The sequence below is a fragment of the Cyclopterus lumpus genome, chromosome 5 (genome assembly GCF_009769545.1).
Source record: "Cyclopterus lumpus isolate fCycLum1 chromosome 5, fCycLum1.pri, whole genome shotgun sequence".
Lineage (NCBI taxonomy): Eukaryota > Metazoa > Chordata > Actinopteri > Perciformes > Cyclopteridae > Cyclopterus > Cyclopterus lumpus.
The window spans coordinates 25,196,516-25,215,222 of NC_046970.1; the positions used below are offsets into that span (position 1 = coordinate 25,196,516).

At 49.1% G+C, this 18,707-nt stretch overlaps 1 protein-coding gene across 1 annotated transcript in view; it reads right to left on the reverse strand.

Moving 5' to 3' along the window:
* Positions 1-3,148: 3,148 nt before the first annotated feature.
* grip2b (glutamate receptor interacting protein 2b) overlaps positions 3,149-18,707 on the reverse strand; it is a 78,175-nt gene continuing 62,616 nt past the window's right edge. The window contains exons 15-25 of the mRNA XM_034532171.1: positions 17,941-18,004; positions 17,189-17,334; positions 15,981-16,125; positions 13,682-13,821; positions 12,352-12,543; positions 11,998-12,202; positions 10,061-10,175; positions 9,121-9,364; positions 8,763-9,007; positions 7,604-7,750; positions 3,149-7,197 (exon numbers count right to left, since the gene is read on the reverse strand). Of these exons, the coding sequence (XP_034388062.1) occupies positions 7,033-7,197; positions 7,604-7,750; positions 8,763-9,007; positions 9,121-9,364; positions 10,061-10,175; positions 11,998-12,202; positions 12,352-12,543; positions 13,682-13,821; positions 15,981-16,125; positions 17,189-17,334; positions 17,941-18,004 (1,808 nt within the window). The 3' untranslated portion in view covers positions 3,149-7,032. The remainder of the gene's footprint in view (positions 7,198-7,603; positions 7,751-8,762; positions 9,008-9,120; positions 9,365-10,060; positions 10,176-11,997; positions 12,203-12,351; positions 12,544-13,681; positions 13,822-15,980; positions 16,126-17,188; positions 17,335-17,940; positions 18,005-18,707) is intronic.

Genomic DNA, 18,707 nt, shown 5'->3' on the forward strand with positions numbered 1-18,707 from the left:
TGTCAGGATCTGTAGTGTTGTTTCGTGTTTCCTGTCTTATTTTGAAGTCCTTGTCTCTCGTGTCCTCTGTTTCTCTTCACTTCCTGTCCCTGTGATTGTCTGCCCTGTTCCTGATTGTTTCCTCCTGTGTCCAATCACCTGCACCAGCCCTCTGTATTTAAGTCCTGTTCATGTCATTCCCCTTTGTCGGTTCGTCTTGTCTAGATCGTGGAAGATCTTGTGTGCATGTTTTGTATCCTGGTTTTTTGGAATCCTGTTTTGGAATCCTGTTTAGCAATAAAGGTTGCTTTTCCATCGTTGACGGCGTTTGGGTCCTGTCCTGTCGAGCTGCACATAACAGAACGAACCGCCCAAAGATGGACCCAGCCTACAACCCCTTCGAAGGGACCCGCTTGGCCTATGGGGGCCCTCGTAGCCTCCAGAAGGGGAACTACAACCCCCATAGGGTCTCGGCACCAAACCCCTTCGAAGGGACCCGCTTGGCCTATGGGGGCCCTCGTAGCCTCCAGAAGGGGAACTACAACCCCCATAGGGTCTCGGCACCAGACCCCTTCAACGGGACCCGTTTGGCTTATGGGGGGCCTCGTAGCCCCAGGGGCAGAGGTCACCCAGGCCCAGCCCCGGAGTGGGGGGCGCAAACCTCCGGACCGCGTCGGTGGAGGGTTCCGGCTGCCGCCTCTGTGCCGCAGACTACTCCGGTTCCCGCAGTCGCCTCCGTGCTGCAGCCCTCGCCTGTTCGTGTTGCCGCCTCCGTGTTCCGGCCAACCCCAACTTCCTGGGACCTATTGGACTTCCGGCCGGCCCTTGCTTCCTTTGCCTTGTCCCAGGACGCTTTCCGGGACATGATGGAGTCCCTCCAGGCGTTAGACAGGGTCCTGCTTCGGCCGCAGTCCCCGCCGGTTCCTGCCGATGCTGTCCTGTCGGCGCCCCGGCCGACTCCAGCTCCCCGTGTCCTGTCGGCGCCCCGGCCGACCCCAGCTCCCTGTGTCCCGTCGGCGCCCCGGCCGACCCCAGCTCCTCATGTCCCGTCGGCGCCTCGGCCGACCCCAGCTCCTCGTGTCCCGTCGGCGCCTCGGCCGACCCCAGCTCCTCGTGTCCCGTCGGCGCCCTGGCCGACCCCAGCTCCTCGTGTCCCGTCGGCGCCTCGGCCGACCCCAGCTCCTCGTGTCCCGTCGGCGCCTCGGCCGATCCCAGCTCCTCGTGTCCTGTCGTCGCCCCGGCCGACTCCAGCTCCCCGTGTCCCGTCGGCGCCCCGGCCGATCCCAGCTCCTCGTGTCCTGTCGGCGCCTCGGCCGACCCCAGCTCCTCGTGTCCCGTCGGCGCCTCGGCCGACCCCAGCTCCTCGTGTCCCGTCGGCGCCTCGGCCGATCCCAGCTCCTCGTGTCCTGTCGTCGCCCCGGCCGACTCCAGCTCCCCGTGTCCCGTCGGCGCCCCGGCCGATCCCAGCTCCCCGTGTCCTGTCGGCGCCTCGGCCGATCCCAGCTCCTCGTGTCCTGTCGGCGCCCCGGCCGACTCCAGCTCCCCGTGTCCTGTCGGCGCCCCGGCCGACCCCAGCTCCCTGTGTCCCGTCGGCGCCCCGGCCGACCCCAGCTCCTCGTGTCCCGTCGGCGCCTCGGCCGACCCCAGCTCCTCGTGTCCCGTCGGCGCCTCGGCCGATCCCAGCTCCTCGTGTCCCGTCGGCGCCCCGGCCGTCCCCGGCTCCTCGTGTCCCGTCGCCGCCCCGGCCGTCCCCGGCTCCCCTTGTCCTGTCGCCGCCCCGGCAGACCCCGATTCCCCGGGTCACGTCGCCGCCCCGGCAGACCCCAGTTCCCCGGGTCACGTCGCCGCCCCGGCCGACTCAGGCTCCCTGTGTTCGGTCGCCACCCTGGCCGCTTCCTTTGACACGACCTACGGCTCCAGAGCCCGGTTCCCCTGAGCCCGGTTTTCCGGAGTCCGTCTGTCCGTCTGGTGACCGTCCTTCTGCCCGTCCCCCGGAGCAGGTCTATGTGCCTGGTGGCCATCCTCCTGTCCGTCCCCCGGAGCCCTTCCGTCCGCCTGGTGGCCGTCCTTCAGCCCGTCCCCCAGAGCCCTTCCGTCCGCCTGGTGGTCGCCCTTCTGCCCGTCCCCCGGAGCAGGTCAGTCCTCCTGGTGGCCGTCCTCCTGCCCGTCCTCCGGAGCAGGTCAGTCCTCCTGGTGGTCGTCCTCCGGCCCGTCCCCCGGACTTCTTCTGCCAGGCTTTTGGTCCCGCCTCCGGCTCCCCTCCACCCACCCTGGGGGACTGTGTTGGGTCGTCTGGAATCCGCCCCTTGAGGGGGGGGTTATGTCAGGATCTGTAGTGTTGTTTCGTGTTTCCTGTCTTATTTTGAAGTCCTTGTCTCTCGTGTCCTCTGTTTCTCTTCACTTCCTGTCCCTGTGATTGTCTGCCCTGTTCCTGATTGTTTCCTCCTGTGTCCAATCACCTGCACCAGCCCTCTGTATTTAAGTCCTGTTCATGTCATTCCCCTTTGTCGGTTCGTCTTGTCTAGATCGTGGAAGATCTTGTGTGCATGTTTTGTATCCTGGTTTTTTGGAATCCTGTTTTGGAATCCTGTTTAGCAATAAAGGTTGCTTTTCCATCGTTGACGGCGTTTGGGTCCTGTCCTGTCGAGCTGCACATAACAAACAGATGATATGAAATGATGAAGTCTCAGAGTCTTTGGCGCTTAGATTCTACGGGGTGATTTGTAATTGAGGGCCGATGCCCCGATCAGCAACGAGGTAGACCCCCCCCCCCCCCCCCCCCCCCCCCCCCCCCCCCCCCCCCCCCCCCCCGTGGAGTCCAGACCTGGTGGTGATGATGATGGAATGATGAGTTGATGAAGCTGATGGATCCGTGGAGACTGGGCGGAGATGGGGAGGTGGAGGGGTGCGTAAGAGCAGCATGAATGAACTGAAGGTAGAGACAGTCATATTTAACTGAGACAGCAGCGAGATGATTGGCTAGCCGTGTCATCGTTTCCGTGTGCGTGGATGGAACATTTGTATAATAACTAGTTCAGACGAGCGGTTTGAAACCGCCTGTCCACGCATGCAGTGCAGAGGAACTCGGATTGCATTAAAGTTCATAAACGACACGCACAAAATAAAAAATGACGACAGACAAGTTATAAAATTAGACATTTTTATTGTTCTTGCTTCTGATCTTGTCTCACGTTCTTCTCAAAAAGAGAAGTATAGCAGTACACTCTTGGTTTCATAGAAAACGAAAACAAACAAAAAAATGACAACAACAACAAAGTTATACATTTTATTTCCCCTCTGATAATTTGTTTGTTTTGTATTTTCTCCCATGTTTCAGAAGAGTAATATTGTCATAGAAAAATACTATATTACATAGAATAGAACTTTACACAATTTGAAAAAAATACACAATATCAACGCATACATTGTTAACGGCCCAATCCGGAATCGCAATAAGCTGCAATACCACTTGTCAACACGTTTTCTTTATTTTTTAAAATAATTAAATGTTTAATTAAAGTCATAAAACTAACATGAATGTTACAGGCTCCAATGAATCAAATCACTTCTTTGAGAAACTTTCTGGTGGGATTCTTTAGAAAAGTGATGCAAAAGATTGTGACTTTGGATATCGTGCAAAAATATATTATTTCCCTTTTCGTAGCGTCAAAGCCACAGTTGGCCGAATGTCCAGAAAAGAAGTTTGTATTTAGGTTATGTTACAAGTAATGGCATAACACTCATTACGGTTGGCTAACTAACTATAGTTGTCCGTAGGCAGAATGCTATTGGCTAGCTGAACAAATGCTATGAATAGCGAGTTAACTACAATTTCCTTTGCAGAAAGCTAATGGCTAGCTGACTAAGTGCTCTAGTTGAAATATAGGGGGGACTGTATCTGGATGTCAAGCTTTGCTAATGGCTAGCTGACCATGTGCTATATTTGTAATATAAGGAAGACTGCATCTGGATGTCAAGCTAAGCTAATGGTTAGCTGACTAAGTACGAGTTGAGATATAAAGGGGACTGTATCTGGATGTCAAGCTAAGCTAGTGGTTAGCTGACTAAGTGCTATTGTAATTTAAGGGGGACTGTATCTGAATGTCAAGCTAAGCTAACGGCTAGCTGACCAAGACACTGTAGGTAGCTAGTGAACCGTTATCCCGGCCCTATCCATTAATCATTAAAAACCATGATGGGAAATATCAGACAATAGTGACAACAGACAAGTGTAGCCTCCGCAAAAATCTGAATTCCCCCAAAATCCCATAGATTAGTGATAAAAAATAAATTGTAATGTTAATTTCAAATGATTGGATTATCGATCCGGTCTTGGCTCAGAAATGAAACGTTATGGAATTAAAAAAAAATTCCACTTAAAAATGTACGGAGATAAAAACTCAAAGGTGACAAAAACGATTGTTATTCTCAGCTGTCGATACGCTAAAGAAAACAAACTTATTATTTTGATACTCTATTTCAATAAATCCACCTAAATGCGACACAGTAACTCAAAATGTTTATTACGTTGTGCAACTGTGAAGACGTTTTAATATTTTTCTTGTAAACTTCACTCTTGTTACAATTCCGGATTGGGCTTTAAACTGACCTTTGACCCAGAAATGCATAGGGAGTATGGATGACCACACACACACACACACACACACACACACATAAAAACCAACAGAACAATTTGGAAGGCTTTTCTCAGCATTTTGTCTTCTTTTTTTCTCGTACCTTTACAAAAAAACGTTTTCTTTTGGCCACTTCACAGTTGCGTAAAAAACACCCAGACGGGTCCGTCCCGCCGTACATGAAGATACTTACAGTGCATGGTATTCAACAGTGTGCTTCTTCTTCTTGTGTGTGTGTGCAGTAAGTGTGTGTAGAGATGTAAATGTGCCTTTTGTTTGTTGTCATTTATGATGCCTTCCATCAGGGTTTGGTAACGGCCCACAGCTCTGAAAGAATATCACCACTGTACAATGAAATGTACACCACCTGGCCAACACACACACACACACACACACACGCTTCAAAGAATAAAAGAAAAACTGACATCCTTGGATACGTACATGTAAAAACACATGTATATACATGTAGTGCACACAGAACCCCCCCCACCACCCTACCACCCAGACCCACATACCAATACAGTCATGCAGTCTCCCACATTATATTACACTCACACACACACACACACACACACACTCAATGGGGGCAGCTGGATTCTAACTATTATGTAACAATGTGAGGAAAGAGTGGGAGACATAAAAACAGAGAGAGAGAACAGAGGTTGTGATTGTTCCTGTCGAAAAAGAAAATGTTTCCAATCCTTCGGAGGACAAAGGCTATTCTCTGTCTCCTCTCGTTTCACACACACACACATTCTCACGCGTGGCGTCTACGGGAATACATTTATACACAATGTGTCCTTCTTACCCATAAACCCTCTCCGGTTTCTCACACTCAGTTTGAAAAAGAAAAGAAAGAAAAGGTGTGTGCGCTGAAGACGAGTCCTGAAACGAGAGGTTCGAGGACAGATGGAGCTCCTCCACGTCTCAGGTGGGAATCAAATTGTCCCTTCTGGGCTACCGTAGAAGCAACGTAGCGGCCTTCCCCGACGCTCCGCATGTCGACACAAACCTCTCGTTTTTTAAGTCTTCTCGTCAGGTGAAAAACATACTTTTTAATATCATATTCCATTTTGTGCCAATAGAGTCCACTATGGCGGGTCGTTGGTTAATGCCGAGGCGACGACATCCCGTTAACACGTTAACTAAATAAAGCAACGTGACATTAATAAAACAAAACGAGACTTTTAAGACGGTAGAACTGGTGTTTTGTTTGACCCGTCCGCGTCTTTGGACTCATCTCACGATAAATAATACGTCGTGGTTACTAGAAAGCGTTGTGCGTTCGACGTCGTACGCCGAGGGTTGGGACAAAAGCGTGAGAACAGGCTCAAATAAACATGCTCGGCAACGCTCGTGTATTTTTTTTTCAATCCACGAAAATGTGAACCGTGAAAAATAACGTCATCTTCTCCGAAGTCGTGGATTATTGTCAGCGCCGGTCTCGGGGGATCGACCGCCTGATGCAGACCAGTGGGAATTATACTTGTGTCCGGACCTCCACTGTGAAGAGAATCCCTTTTTTGGGGATAAATAAATCCACATTGTTTTGTGTCATAAAGCAATTATTAAATACAGTTCTTCCTGTGACTTCACCTCGTTTGTTCACGGCGTCCTTGATCATAATAAGTGCTGCACACGGCACCTTTAATGGCGTATATAGAGGTTATTTCTGATTATTGTGAAGGTCGACGCGGATCACGAGCTCTGCTACTTTAAATCCACAAGCAGCTGGCAAAATAAATTAAAAGTTGCAGGTAAATGTTCTTCTGTTGGCAACAAAGTTGTCTGTGTGGCAACAAGTGTGTTGAAGCAATAAAAGCTCACGAGTGTGTGTGTGTGTGTGTGTGTGTTTGTGTCGGGTTTACGTCCGAAGCGTAAAAGCGAGTCACTTCTTTCTTTCTCTTTTTTTTCTTCTCGCGTTTTGGACTGAAAGTTGAAGTTCACGCGTTTATATTTTTTACGTTTTGCTTCACGCCGTATTATTGTGCTGACGCGTCCACTTCCATGCAACAGCTGGGAGAAAAAAGAAAGCTAAACTGTAATTGTATTTACGCATTCTTAGCAGCAACATGGTATAAGCTAACGGCTACACCTGTCTGGACCGGCAATCTGGCAACTCGTGTTCTTGTAAGTGGCAACGGCCTTTCTAAAAACAAAGGAAGGCAGTTTCTTTTTTTAATCATTTACAATATTGTGTATTAAGTTCCAGAAGTGTCTAGAAACCAGCGGCACGACATGTTTTTTTTTAGCCATTTGCAGTTTTTTTTAGCCATTTGTTTTCAGTGAAAACAGCATTTAGTCATCGGCTAACGGTTAAAGCGCCAACTAAGCGGTTTATGTTGGAACCACTTCCGGGGTCCCGGCCGGGCTTCAGGAGAAGTGTGTGTGTGTGTGTGTGTGTGTGTGTGTGTGTGTGTTACAGGTCTAACGGGTGGTCTAAAGTGTTGTTATTGTCCTCTGTGTCGTCGTCGTCGTCGGCCAGCGGGTTGCGGCTGATGACGAGCTCCAGCCGGTCCCCGGCCTCCGTGATCAGCGGCACCGCCAAGCAGCAGTCGAAGTCCCTCGTCCTCACGTGGTTCACCTGGAGGCGGATGGGGAGACGGTGGGTCAACGGCGAGCAAGCTAACGAGCAAGCTAACAAGCAAGCTAATGAGCAAGCTAATGAGCAAGCTAACGAGCGGAGACGCTCGCTAGCTCGAGATCAACTCGAAGCTTCCTGAATGTTTACTTTGGTTTATTCGATAAGGGACAGTGCACATTAATAAAAACCTTTCTGTAAATGTGCCAGAGTTAGCCAAGAGGCTATTTTTCATCTGTAGTCTCGAATGTAACGGGGGTCTCGTTTTGTCCGCCCCACCAGCGAAAAGAGGAAAAGGTTTCTAGGGGCCAGCGATAATCATGTTCATCCTAAATATAAGTTCATTTCGAACCAAAATATATTTACCATTACGGCCCTCGAAACAGGAAATGGACCCCCCCCTCATTACCTGCAGGATCCTGTCGTAGGGGCGCAGCCCGGCTCGGTCGGCGGGCCCGTCCGGTCGGATCATGTTGACGTACACTCCTTTCTCCAAGAAGCCGTCCGACACGCTGAAGCCAAAGTCGTCGATCTCGGGGTCCTTCACCACCGTCACCTGCACAGAGAGGGGAGGCCGGGACTGTTACCTGGTTACCTGGTTACCTCGTTTCCTTGTTTCCTTGTTTCCTGGTTACCTGGTTACCTGGTTATCTGGTTTATTATGTAATTAACGGTCGCGTCCGAGAGCGTCTTTCATTCTGCACATGAGCTCACTATTCAGAGCTCTGTTCTGGTTAGAACTCTAATAAATAGTCAAAGTTATGATTTAATTTCACACTGTAATACAGCCAATTAATCCAAAACATTTTGTACACGTCACAGTAGGAAAAGCACACCTAAAAAAATATTGTAAAATCAATCCATAAAATGATAAACTATAACAATAAAAACTAACAATGGCCGAATTGTACTCGCTGGCTCTGTTTACTAGGACGACAGAATAGAACATTGTTGATGTTATTAGTCAAAATGTGAAAAAAAGTCTAATAATCTGGAAACACACAACACAAAATGAGTGACGAATAGAATATTATTACGTGCGTTTTCTCGAGTGCACAATTACCTAAAAATGAGAATAGTTCTGTTTGTGTTATCTCAAAATGGAGCCGCTCCTTAGCTGGCGGACAAAAACAAACGGCGACTGGAGGCGGAGCCATTTGCATTTTGGGGAGGAAGTTTCAGTCGGTTTCAATCTGCAACCACACATTCGACCTTTATGGCTAAATAAATTGGTACAGCATGTGACAGTAACGGTGTCGGTTCATGTATGAATAAACTACATATAATGTGTAATATTAGTGTATTTTAGACCCTATTTCCCCCCCCCCTACTCCCAGTCTTTATGCTGGTATTGAACCGTATCAATCTTCTTCTCTGGCTCTCAACATGAATAAAATAAGCTGAAGCATTTGTTTGAGCAGCTCGTGGCTCTGCACACTCGTCGTTTAAAGTCAATTCTGTATTTACTTTACATTTGTTTTTCTTCTTGGTGTTTGCCCTCTACTCAAACCCTCATTATTGTTATAATTATTATAAGATATGACGTGTAACCCGAGTCGTGCACTGACTTTGTGCAGCTCCAGAGGCGTCGGGGACAGGATCCCCTGCATCTCCTCTTTGATCCGACGAGACTCCCACGTCCTCTCCGACACCCTCAGCGAGGCCTTCGTCTTGGGCTCGTGGTGCAGGAGAGGGGATTGGCCGTCTTGGTGGATGTGGGCCCCGTGGTGCAGGTGGGCCTCGTGGAGCAGGTGGGCCTCGTGGAGCAGGTGGGCCTTGTGGTTGTAATGGGCCTCCTGGAGCAGGTGGACATCTGGGTGGGATGAAAGGGCTAGTTTTGAAAAATGTAATGTAAACAAGTATTTGTTGAACAACTCTTAGTCCTATATTAATTAAGGGCTTGAGGACAAACACTGGTCAAATGACCTTGGTGGAGTTGGGCCTCTTCGTGCAAGTGAGCCTCCTCGTGCAGGTGGGCTCCCTGGTGCAGGTGGGCCCCCTGGTGCAGGTGGGGGCCCTGGTGCAGGTGGGCCCCCTGGTGGAGCAGGTTTCCCTGGTGCAGAAGAGAATTCCTCCGCAACGGGCTCATCCTGCTGTGACTCTGCTCGGCTGGAGGCTTGTTGACACCGTCCACGCCCAGACTGATGGCTGTTCCTGTCATGATGGAGGCCTGCACACACACACATGAACTTCAGCTGTAAAAAAAACATCAAAGTCTTTTATTTGACGAGCGCTAAAACCGGTAATGGGTTTAGCTGCTGTAGATTTGCTCTCGGCTATTGATTTATGGACCGATGTTTTGAGGACTCGAATATGACTTGAAATTAGAGATTGAGACCATAAACTCATGTTTACAATGTTTACTGAGGGAATAAATCAAGAGAAGTAGAGTCATTTATATAGACTTCTATACAACCAGAGGAGTCGCCCCCTGGTGGTCAGTAGAGAGAATGCAGCTTTAACACATGAAGCATAGACTTCTATACAACCAGAGGAGTCGCCCCCTGGTGGTCAGGAGAGAGAATGCAGCTTTAACACATGAAGCATAGACTTCTATACAACCAGAGGAGTCGCCCCCTGGTGGTCAGGAGAGAGAATGCAGCTTTAACACATGAAGCATATACTTCTATACAACCAGAGGAGTCGCCCCCTGGTGGTCAGGAGAGAGAATGCAGCTTTAACACATGAAGCATAGACTTCTATACAACCAGAGGAGTCACCCCCTGGTGGTCAGGAGAAAGAATGCAGCTTTAACACATGAAGCATAGACTTCTATACAACCAGAGGAGTCACCCCCTGGTGGTCAGGAGAGATAATGCAGCTTTAACACATGAAGCATAGACTTCTATACAACCAGAGGACTGACCTCGATCTCTCGCAGTAGTTCTGATTGGCCGCAGGTCTCCAGATCCTCCAGCGCCTGACACCAGAAGCTGTCATCTGGATCCAGAAGAATACCGTCCGGTTGTTGGCCAATAAATCTGACACACGCACACACACACACACACACAAAATATTAATAAATAAATGTGTTGAGCAATAAAATAATCATGACTAACATATGTGTTTGGACAAACGCTTTCTTCTTTTAGTTCAATCTTTAATCTTCTGCTGAATCATCGAGGAGTTGCATCATCAACAAAGCCGATGTGGAAACCGAGCGTTCTGGTTTAATCCAACACGAGTAATCTTTTAACGCTGCTCGTCCCCGACTGACAAGATTAATTCACTTTTTTTCCCTCGCCTCATCGTTATTCTCCATCTCTCCTCCCCCATTAGTTACATAACCCCCAACGACAGTTGCTATTCTCACAGGGCTTAAATCACACACACACACACACACACACACACACACACACACACACACACACACACACACACACACACACACACACAGGTCAGTCTGGCTTCATTACTCAACCTCCACGCTGAAATATTCACCAACAGCTCGAGAATCTTCGGTTTTAAAAGCCAAAACACTTGTTTTTTGAGAACAATTCACTTTTTTTTCCAATCCTGATTTATATCATTTTGGTTTTTCAACTCTTGGATGGATGAAACAAGCAATTTGAAGACAAAGCTCTAACCCTGACTATTATATTGACGATATCCTATTAATTAAACAATGGATTATATACACAATATACACGTTAATATCAGAGATTGCAAATTGTGACACAATCACGTTATCTACAACTTTATATTCTTAGCTTTAATGGTGTTTTAAAGCGGTCACATCAAAACCACGTGAACAGTATAAATGCAACCCATAAATTAAAGCCTCGCCTATAAAGTTAGCGTATGCGAGTAGCTAATTATTTTTTCACCATGCAATTAAATAATATACGTGGTCATTAAAAATAAGTGCTCTGAAAGGAACATACCAGTGGTTTTGTTATGCTGTAGCCCATTAACGTCATCTTTAGATCACAGTTAACCATTATGAGATAATAATAATAATAATAATAATTTGCAGCCGAGTGCGAAGCGGCAGGGATGAGAGTTAGCACCTCCAAATCTGAGGCCATGGTGCTCTGCCGGAAACCGGCGGATTGCTCCCTCCAGGTGGGGGCAAACTGCCTACCCCAAGCGAAGGAGGTCAAGTATCTCGGGGTCTTGTTCACGAGTGAGGGTAAGGTGGAGCGGGAGATCGACAGGCGGATCGGTGCGGCTGCAGCAGTAAAACAGGCGCTGTACCGGTCCGTCTTGGTGAAGAGGGAGCTGAGCCGGAAGGCAAAGCTCTCCATTTACTGGTCGGTCTACGTTCCAACCCTCACCTATGGTCACGAACTCTGGGTCGTGACCGAAAGAACGAGATCTCGGATACAAGCGGCCGAAATGAGCTTCCTCCGTAGGGTGGCCGGGCTCAGCCTTAGAGATAGGGTAAGGAGCTCGGACATCAGGGGGGAGCTTGGAGTCGAGTCGCTGCTCCTTCGTGTCGAAAGGAGTCAGCTGAGGTGGTTCATCTAGTCAGGATGCCTCCTGGACGCCTCCCATTAGAGGTTTTCCGGGCACGTCCAACTGGTAGGAGGCCCCGGGGAAGACCGAGGACACGCTGGAGGGATTATATCTCCCGGCTGGCCTTGGAACGCCTCGGGATCCCCCAGAATGAGCTGGAAAGTGTTGCGGGTGAGAGGGAAGCCTGGGTCGGCCTGCTGAACCTGCTGCCACCGCGACCCGACCCCGGATAAGAGGTGTTAATGGATGGATGGATGGATGATAAGATCTAAAGCTGTACAAACAGTGAAGGTGTAGAACAAACGTGATTGGTCGTTAAAAATATAAAACCAGGTCCAGTCCTACCCGGGCGGTTTGTCCCAGTCGTCCTCGCTGAAGCCTCCGTCACTGAAGGGGTAGTTCTTCCGGCGTCCAGGAGGGGGCGTGGCGCCGCGCTGCTGCTGCTGCTGCTGCTGCTGCTGCTGCTGCTGCTGCTGCTGCTGCTGCTGCTTGGCGCTCCGCCACTCGTGTGGGTGGAGGGCGATGCCGGCCGCCTGGTGGTTGTAGGTACCTGCGTGACGGCACTCATTTAATTACCCACTATTATAGAGACAACTATGTGGATGTGAGGGTTTTCTTAGGATGATGAATTTTGCGTAAATTATTCCTTCCTTTCATAAGAGGTCAACATGCCCCTCCGATGTACGGTGTGTTGCTCACCCTGGCTGCCGTAGCCGGCGTCCAGCCCCGAGCCGTCCCACGACTCCATGGCCGAGTCCACGCTGGGGATGGTGGTGGAGTAAAGCTCCGACAGCTTGTTGGTCTGCTGGCTGTCCGTCAGGTCGTCCTCCTCCTCGGGGTCGCTCAGCTCGTTCTCCGTCGTGTCCTCGGCCTCCAGCGCCTTGCTGTCCTCTGCACCTTGGAGACCAGAGGTTAGCCTTACGATGAGCCAATAGGCCTTACGATGAGGCCTTACGATGAGCCAATAGGCCTTACGATGAGGCCTTACGATGAGCCAATAGGCCTTACGATGAGCCAATAGGCCTTATGATGAGCCAATAGGCCTTACGATGAGGCCTTACGATGAGCCAATAGGCCTTACGATGAGCCAATAGGCCTTACGATGAGGCCTTACGATGAGCCAATAGGCCTTACGATGAGCCAATAGGCCTTACGATGAGGCCTTACGATGAGCCAATAGGCCTTACGATGAGCCAATAGGCCTTATGATGAGGCCTTACGATGAGCCAATAGGCCTTACGATGAGCCAATGCCTTACGATGAGGCCTTACGATGAGCCAAAAGGCCTTACGATGAGCCAATAGGCCTTGCGATGAGCCAAAAGGCCTTACGATGAGCCAATAGGCCTTATGATGAGGCCTTACGATGAGCCAATAGGCCTTACGATGAGCCAATGCCTTACGATGAGGCCTTACGATGAGCCAAAAGGCCTTACGATGAGCCAATAGGCCTTGCGATGAGCCAAAAGGCCTTACGATGAGCCAAAAGGCCTTACGATGAGGCCTTATGATGAGCCAAAAGGCCTTACGATGAGGCCTTACGATGAGCCAAAAGGCCTTACGATTAGCCAATAGGCCTTACGATGAGGCCTTACGATGAGCCAATAGGCCTTACGATGAGCCAATAGGCCTTACGATGGGGCAATAGGCCTTACGATGGGGCAATAGGCCTTACAGTGAGCCAATAGGCCTTACGATGGGGCAATAGTCCTTACAGTGAGCCAATAGGCCTTACGATGGGGCAATAGGCCTTATGATGAGTTAATATGCCTATGATGAGACAATCAAGTCCAAGTCACGATGGAGTCCTGTTCCAGACCAGGAGGAAGGATGGACATCTCTAAACAACATGAATCCGTCACATGACATCAAACCAATCAGGTTTGAGACCGGACTCCAGGACCACAAGTCAGTTCCATCCACATAGACTTCAGATCAGAGGTCAGGTGATCGTCATAAATATAACTATAATAAAGATAACTATAATAAAGATAACAATAATTAAGATAACTATTGATCTACATACGCACCGTCCAGCTGCTTCTTGATCTTCAGGGTCACCGTCTCTCCGGCCATCTGCAGCAGGTGGATGGCTTCGCTGAGCGGTTTCCCCTTCAGGCTGACGCTGTTGATGGCCAGGATCCGATCCCCCACGTGGATGGCCCCCGTCCTGGAGAGAGACACACACACACACACACACACACAGACACACACACACATACACACACACACACACACACACATGATTATTACTTGACCTTCCGCTCTCAAACGGGTCGATTGGGAATTCGGAGGCCTCAGGTTCTCAGTTCTAAACTAGTGGATCGCGTCCTCCAGGTTTTGGGAGGGGGGGTCCCTGCCCGGGTATCTCGGGGTCTTGGGGGTAAAAATGGAGCTTTGACGTTTTAGAAAAAAAACTAAATCATAATCTATCGCTCAGCCCAAATATAAAAATATGCATATTAAAATCTAACTTGCCGGCTCAGTATTGGATACGGAGACATGCTGTCGATGTTTACAGCTCACTTTAAGTTAAGGAATGTAAGTTATGACTGTTGATTAATTTGGGGAACAACAAGTGGACTCTGGAATGAACAACAACGACTCGCTATCTCAAACGTACGGCGAGTCCTTCGGCGATAAGAGGCGCGCGTTATTCATTCTGCATATCTCGCCTCGGCTAAAGGATCCGTCTATCACCTGGACGTGCGTAGCAGAGTAAAGACTTCAACACGTTTCACTGGTCACATGACACGTTTCACTGGTCACATGACACGTCGGCTGCACACTCAGCGCCTAATAAGGGAACATTCTGGAAGTGAGTCTTCTTCCTCTTGATATTATGTGTTTAGAACGAGACCGACGGCGTACGATAACTACGATGTTCTCGAGGTTATGCCTGGCTCCCTTCCTCCCTTTCCTTGGCTGGCTTCTTTCCTTTCCTTCCTTCCTTCGTTGCCTCCTTGCCTGGCTTCTTTCCTTCCTTCCTTCCTTCCTTTCCTTGCCGTCCTTCTTTCCTTCCTTTCCTTGCCTGGCTTCTTTCCTTCCTTCCTTTCCTTCCTTCTTTCCTACCTTCCTTTCCTTCCTTCTTTCCTTCCTTTCCGTCCTTTCTTGCCTCCTTGCCTAGCTTCTTTCTTTCCTTATTTCCTTGCCTCCTTGACTGGCGTTTTTCCTTCCTTCCTTCCTTTCCTTGCCGTCCTTCTTTCCTTCATTTCCTTGCCTGGCTTCTTTCCTTCCTTCCTTTCCTTCCTTCTTTCCTACCTTCCTTTCCTTCCTTCTTTCCTTCCTTTCCGTCCTTTCTTGCCTCCTTGCCTAGCTTCTTTCTTTCCTTATTTCCTTGCCTCCTTGACTGGCATTTTTCCTTCCTTCCTTCCTTTCCTTGCCGTCCTTCTTTCCTTCATTTCCTTGCCTGGCTTCTTTCCTTCCTTCCTTTCCTTCCTTCTTTCCTTCCTTCCTTTCCTTCCTTCTTTCCTTCCTTTCCGTCCTTTCTTGCCTCCTTGCCTAGCTTCTTTCTTTCCTTATTTCCTTGCCTCCTTGACTGGCATTTTTCCTTCCTTCCTTGCCTCCTTGCCTGGCTTCTTTCCTTCCTTCCTTCCTTTCCTTGCCGGCCTTCTTTTCTTCCTTCCTTTCCTTCCTTCTTTCCTCCCTTCCTTTCCTTCCTTCTTTCCTTCCTTTCCGTCCTTTCTTGCCTCCTTGCTTCTTTCTTTCCTTATTTCCTTGCCTCCTTGACTGGCATTTTTCCTTCCTTCCTTGCCTCCTTGCCTGGCTTCTTTCCTTCCTTCCTTCCTTTCCTTGCCGGCCTTCTTTCCTTCCTTTCCTTGGCTGGCTTCTTTCCTCCCTTCCTTTCCTTCCTTCTTTCCTTCCTTTCCGTCCTTTCTTGCCTCCTTGCCTAGCTTCTTTCTTTCCTTCTTTCCTTGCCTCATTGACTGGCATCTTTCCTTCCTTTCTTGCCTCCTTGCCTGGCTTCCTTCCTTCCTTTCTTCTTACGTAATAGTTTCTGAGTAAAGGAGCATGTGTTTGGGAAGAAGTGGATAAATAAGACTGAGCGGATGTTTTGACGTTTATTTAAATTCATAAAGTCCTTTTTACTTCATTCTTAGTGTTTGTGAATAACAAGAGAGAGTTCATTCTCTGGGTGAAGTATTAAATAATGTTATATGTGGAGGCTCCATCCAGAAACAGATGAATCACACGTGTTCACGCATCTAAATATAGTTCAATGTTTGATGCTGACCGCACACTTCTTAGGAGCATTTGAAATAGTAGAATGTGTGTGTGTGTGTGTGTGTGTGTGTGTGTGTGTGTGTGTGTGTGTGTGTGTGTGTGTACCTCTCAGCCAGGCCTCTCTTGGTCAGGCCGGATATGGTGATGGGGTCAAAGGGCTCCTCGGTGCCTGAGATGGTGATGCCCAGAGGGCCTCCGTACCGCTTCAGCTCCACCGTGTAGATGATGCTGCCCGACGTCTCCTGCTCGTCTGATGCGCACACACACACACACACACACAGACACACACACACACAGACACACACACACACACACAGACACACACACACACACAGACACACACACAGACACACACACACACACAGACACACACACACACAGACACACACACACACAGACACACACACAGACACACACACACAGACACACACAGACACACACACAGACACACACACACACACACAGACACACACACGTGTTATTCTATTGTTTCAACTCTAACGAGCAAATGCATGTATGTTGAGCTCACACACACAAACACACACACAAACACACACAAACACACACACACAAACACACTCACACACAAACACACTCACACACAAACACACTTTTTACAGAAGTAGGTCAAAACTCTTCTGAAGACAACAATGGCGAGAAAGACACAGTCTCCATGGTAACGAGGTAAAAGACGGCCTTGTCATCATGTAGCACGAACACATAATCTCACACATTCATGTCACCCAGTCTGTGTGCGTGTGTGTGCGTGTGTCTGTGTGTGTGTGTGTGTGTGTTGCATGTCATCATATCCACTGAGTCATAATCTAGCATGATTACACAATCCTTTCCGGTATTCATGAGTCTCTTATATATATATATATATATATATATATATATATATATATATATATATATATATATATTTACATCCCATGAAAACAGCGGTACGGGGCGACGTCTCCTTGCTTTCATCTTTTTATTTAATTAACTCGTCTTCAAATCAAATCAATCCAAGATGGCGGCTGTAAAACAGGATTCAATGTCACACACATTACGATGAAATGCACCACCAGGATATCATCTTTATATATATAACTATATACATAAAGATATTTCCCCTTCTTGTTTTTAAATTGCTGATATTTGTAAACTTTTCTGTGATATAATTGTTCACGTCTCCCTCACTGGGATGTGTAAAGATGCATCTTTCAGTATTTGGGGTCCAGGAGCTGTGGACAACAGCAGCACCGTGTGGTCACAAGCTGTCACTGCAGCCACCCCCTAAGAACTGATCCCAGCTCAGCCTCTCGTACCCGAGTTGTCTTCATCTTTGCGGATCTTCAGCTTCACGAGCTCCTCGCACTGATGCAGGAGCTGCTCCGCCTCCTCTCTGGAGCAGCTCTCCAGACGGAGGTTGTCTATGGCCAGGAGCTTGTCCCCGGGCTCCAGGGTCCCTGTTCTGGAGGGGGGGAGGGGTGAAGGAGAGGGGGGGAGGGGGAGGGAGGAAGGAGAGGGGGAGAGAGGGGGGGAGAGGTAGAGGGAGAGGGAGGGAGGGAGAGAGAGAGTGAAAGGTGGGAACCAGATACTTGTGGAGCAGCAGCAATCATCAAGGAGAGAGAAGGATAGAGAGGAGGAGAGAGGAGGAGGAGGGGGTGAGAGGAGGAGAGAGAAGGAGAGAGAGGAGAAAGGAGGAGAGAGGAGGAGGAGGGCGTGAGAGGAGGAGAGAGAAGGATAGAGAGGAGAAGTGAAAGGAGGATAGAGAGGAGGAGAGAGGAGGAGGAGGGGGTGAGAGTAGGAGAGAGAAGGATAGAGAGGAGAAGTGAAAGGAGGATAGAGAGGAGGAGAGAGGAGGAGGAGGGGGTGAGAGGAGGAGAGAGAAGGATAGAGAGGAGAAAGGAGGAGAGAGGAGGAGGAGGGCGTGAGAGGAGGAGAGAGAAGGATAGAGAGGAGAAGTGAAAGGAGGATAGAGAGGAGGAGAGAGGAGGAGGAGGGGGTGAGAGGAGGAGAGAGAAGGATAGAGAGGAGGACAGAGGAGGAGAGAGAGGAGGAGAGAGGTGAGAGGTACCTGTGGGCCATGCTGCCTTTCTTGATGTCTGAGATGATGAGAGGCTCTCCTGGCTTCTTACTGGCTGTGGAGGAAGATGACATCACGGTGACATCACAGTGACATCACGCTGACATCACAGTGACATCACAGTGACATCACGCTGACATCACGCTGACATCACAGTGACATCACAGTGACATCACGCTGACATCACAGTGACATCACGCTGACATCACAGTGACATCACAGTGACATCACGCTGACATCACGCTGACATCACAGTGACATCACGCTGACATCACAGTGACATCACGCTGACATCACGCTGACATCACAGTGACATCACAGTGACATCACAGTGACATCACAACAGTAACTTGTCGTCGACACACATCGTGCTCCACAAATAACGTCTTCATCCTCATTTAATACATTTCTTTAAGAAATTAGATGATGAAAAATAAATAATAAAACAATGTTCCCCCTAAAATGTAGTTTGTTGCTTTGCTGATGAACCTCCTTCCTTTTCTCCCTCCTCCTCCTCTTCCTCTCTCCTCCTCCTCCTCCCTCCTCTTCCTCTCTCCTCCTCCTCCTCCTCTCTCCTCCTCCTCCTCTTCTCTCCTTCTCTTCCTCTCTCCTCCTCCTCCCTCCTCCTCTTCCTCTCTCCTCCCTCCTCTCTCCTCTCTCCTCTCTCCTCATCTCTCCTCCTCCCTCCTCCTCTCTCCTCTCTCCTCCTCCTCCTCCTCCTCCTCTCTCCTCTCTCCTCTCTCCTCCTCCTCCTCTCT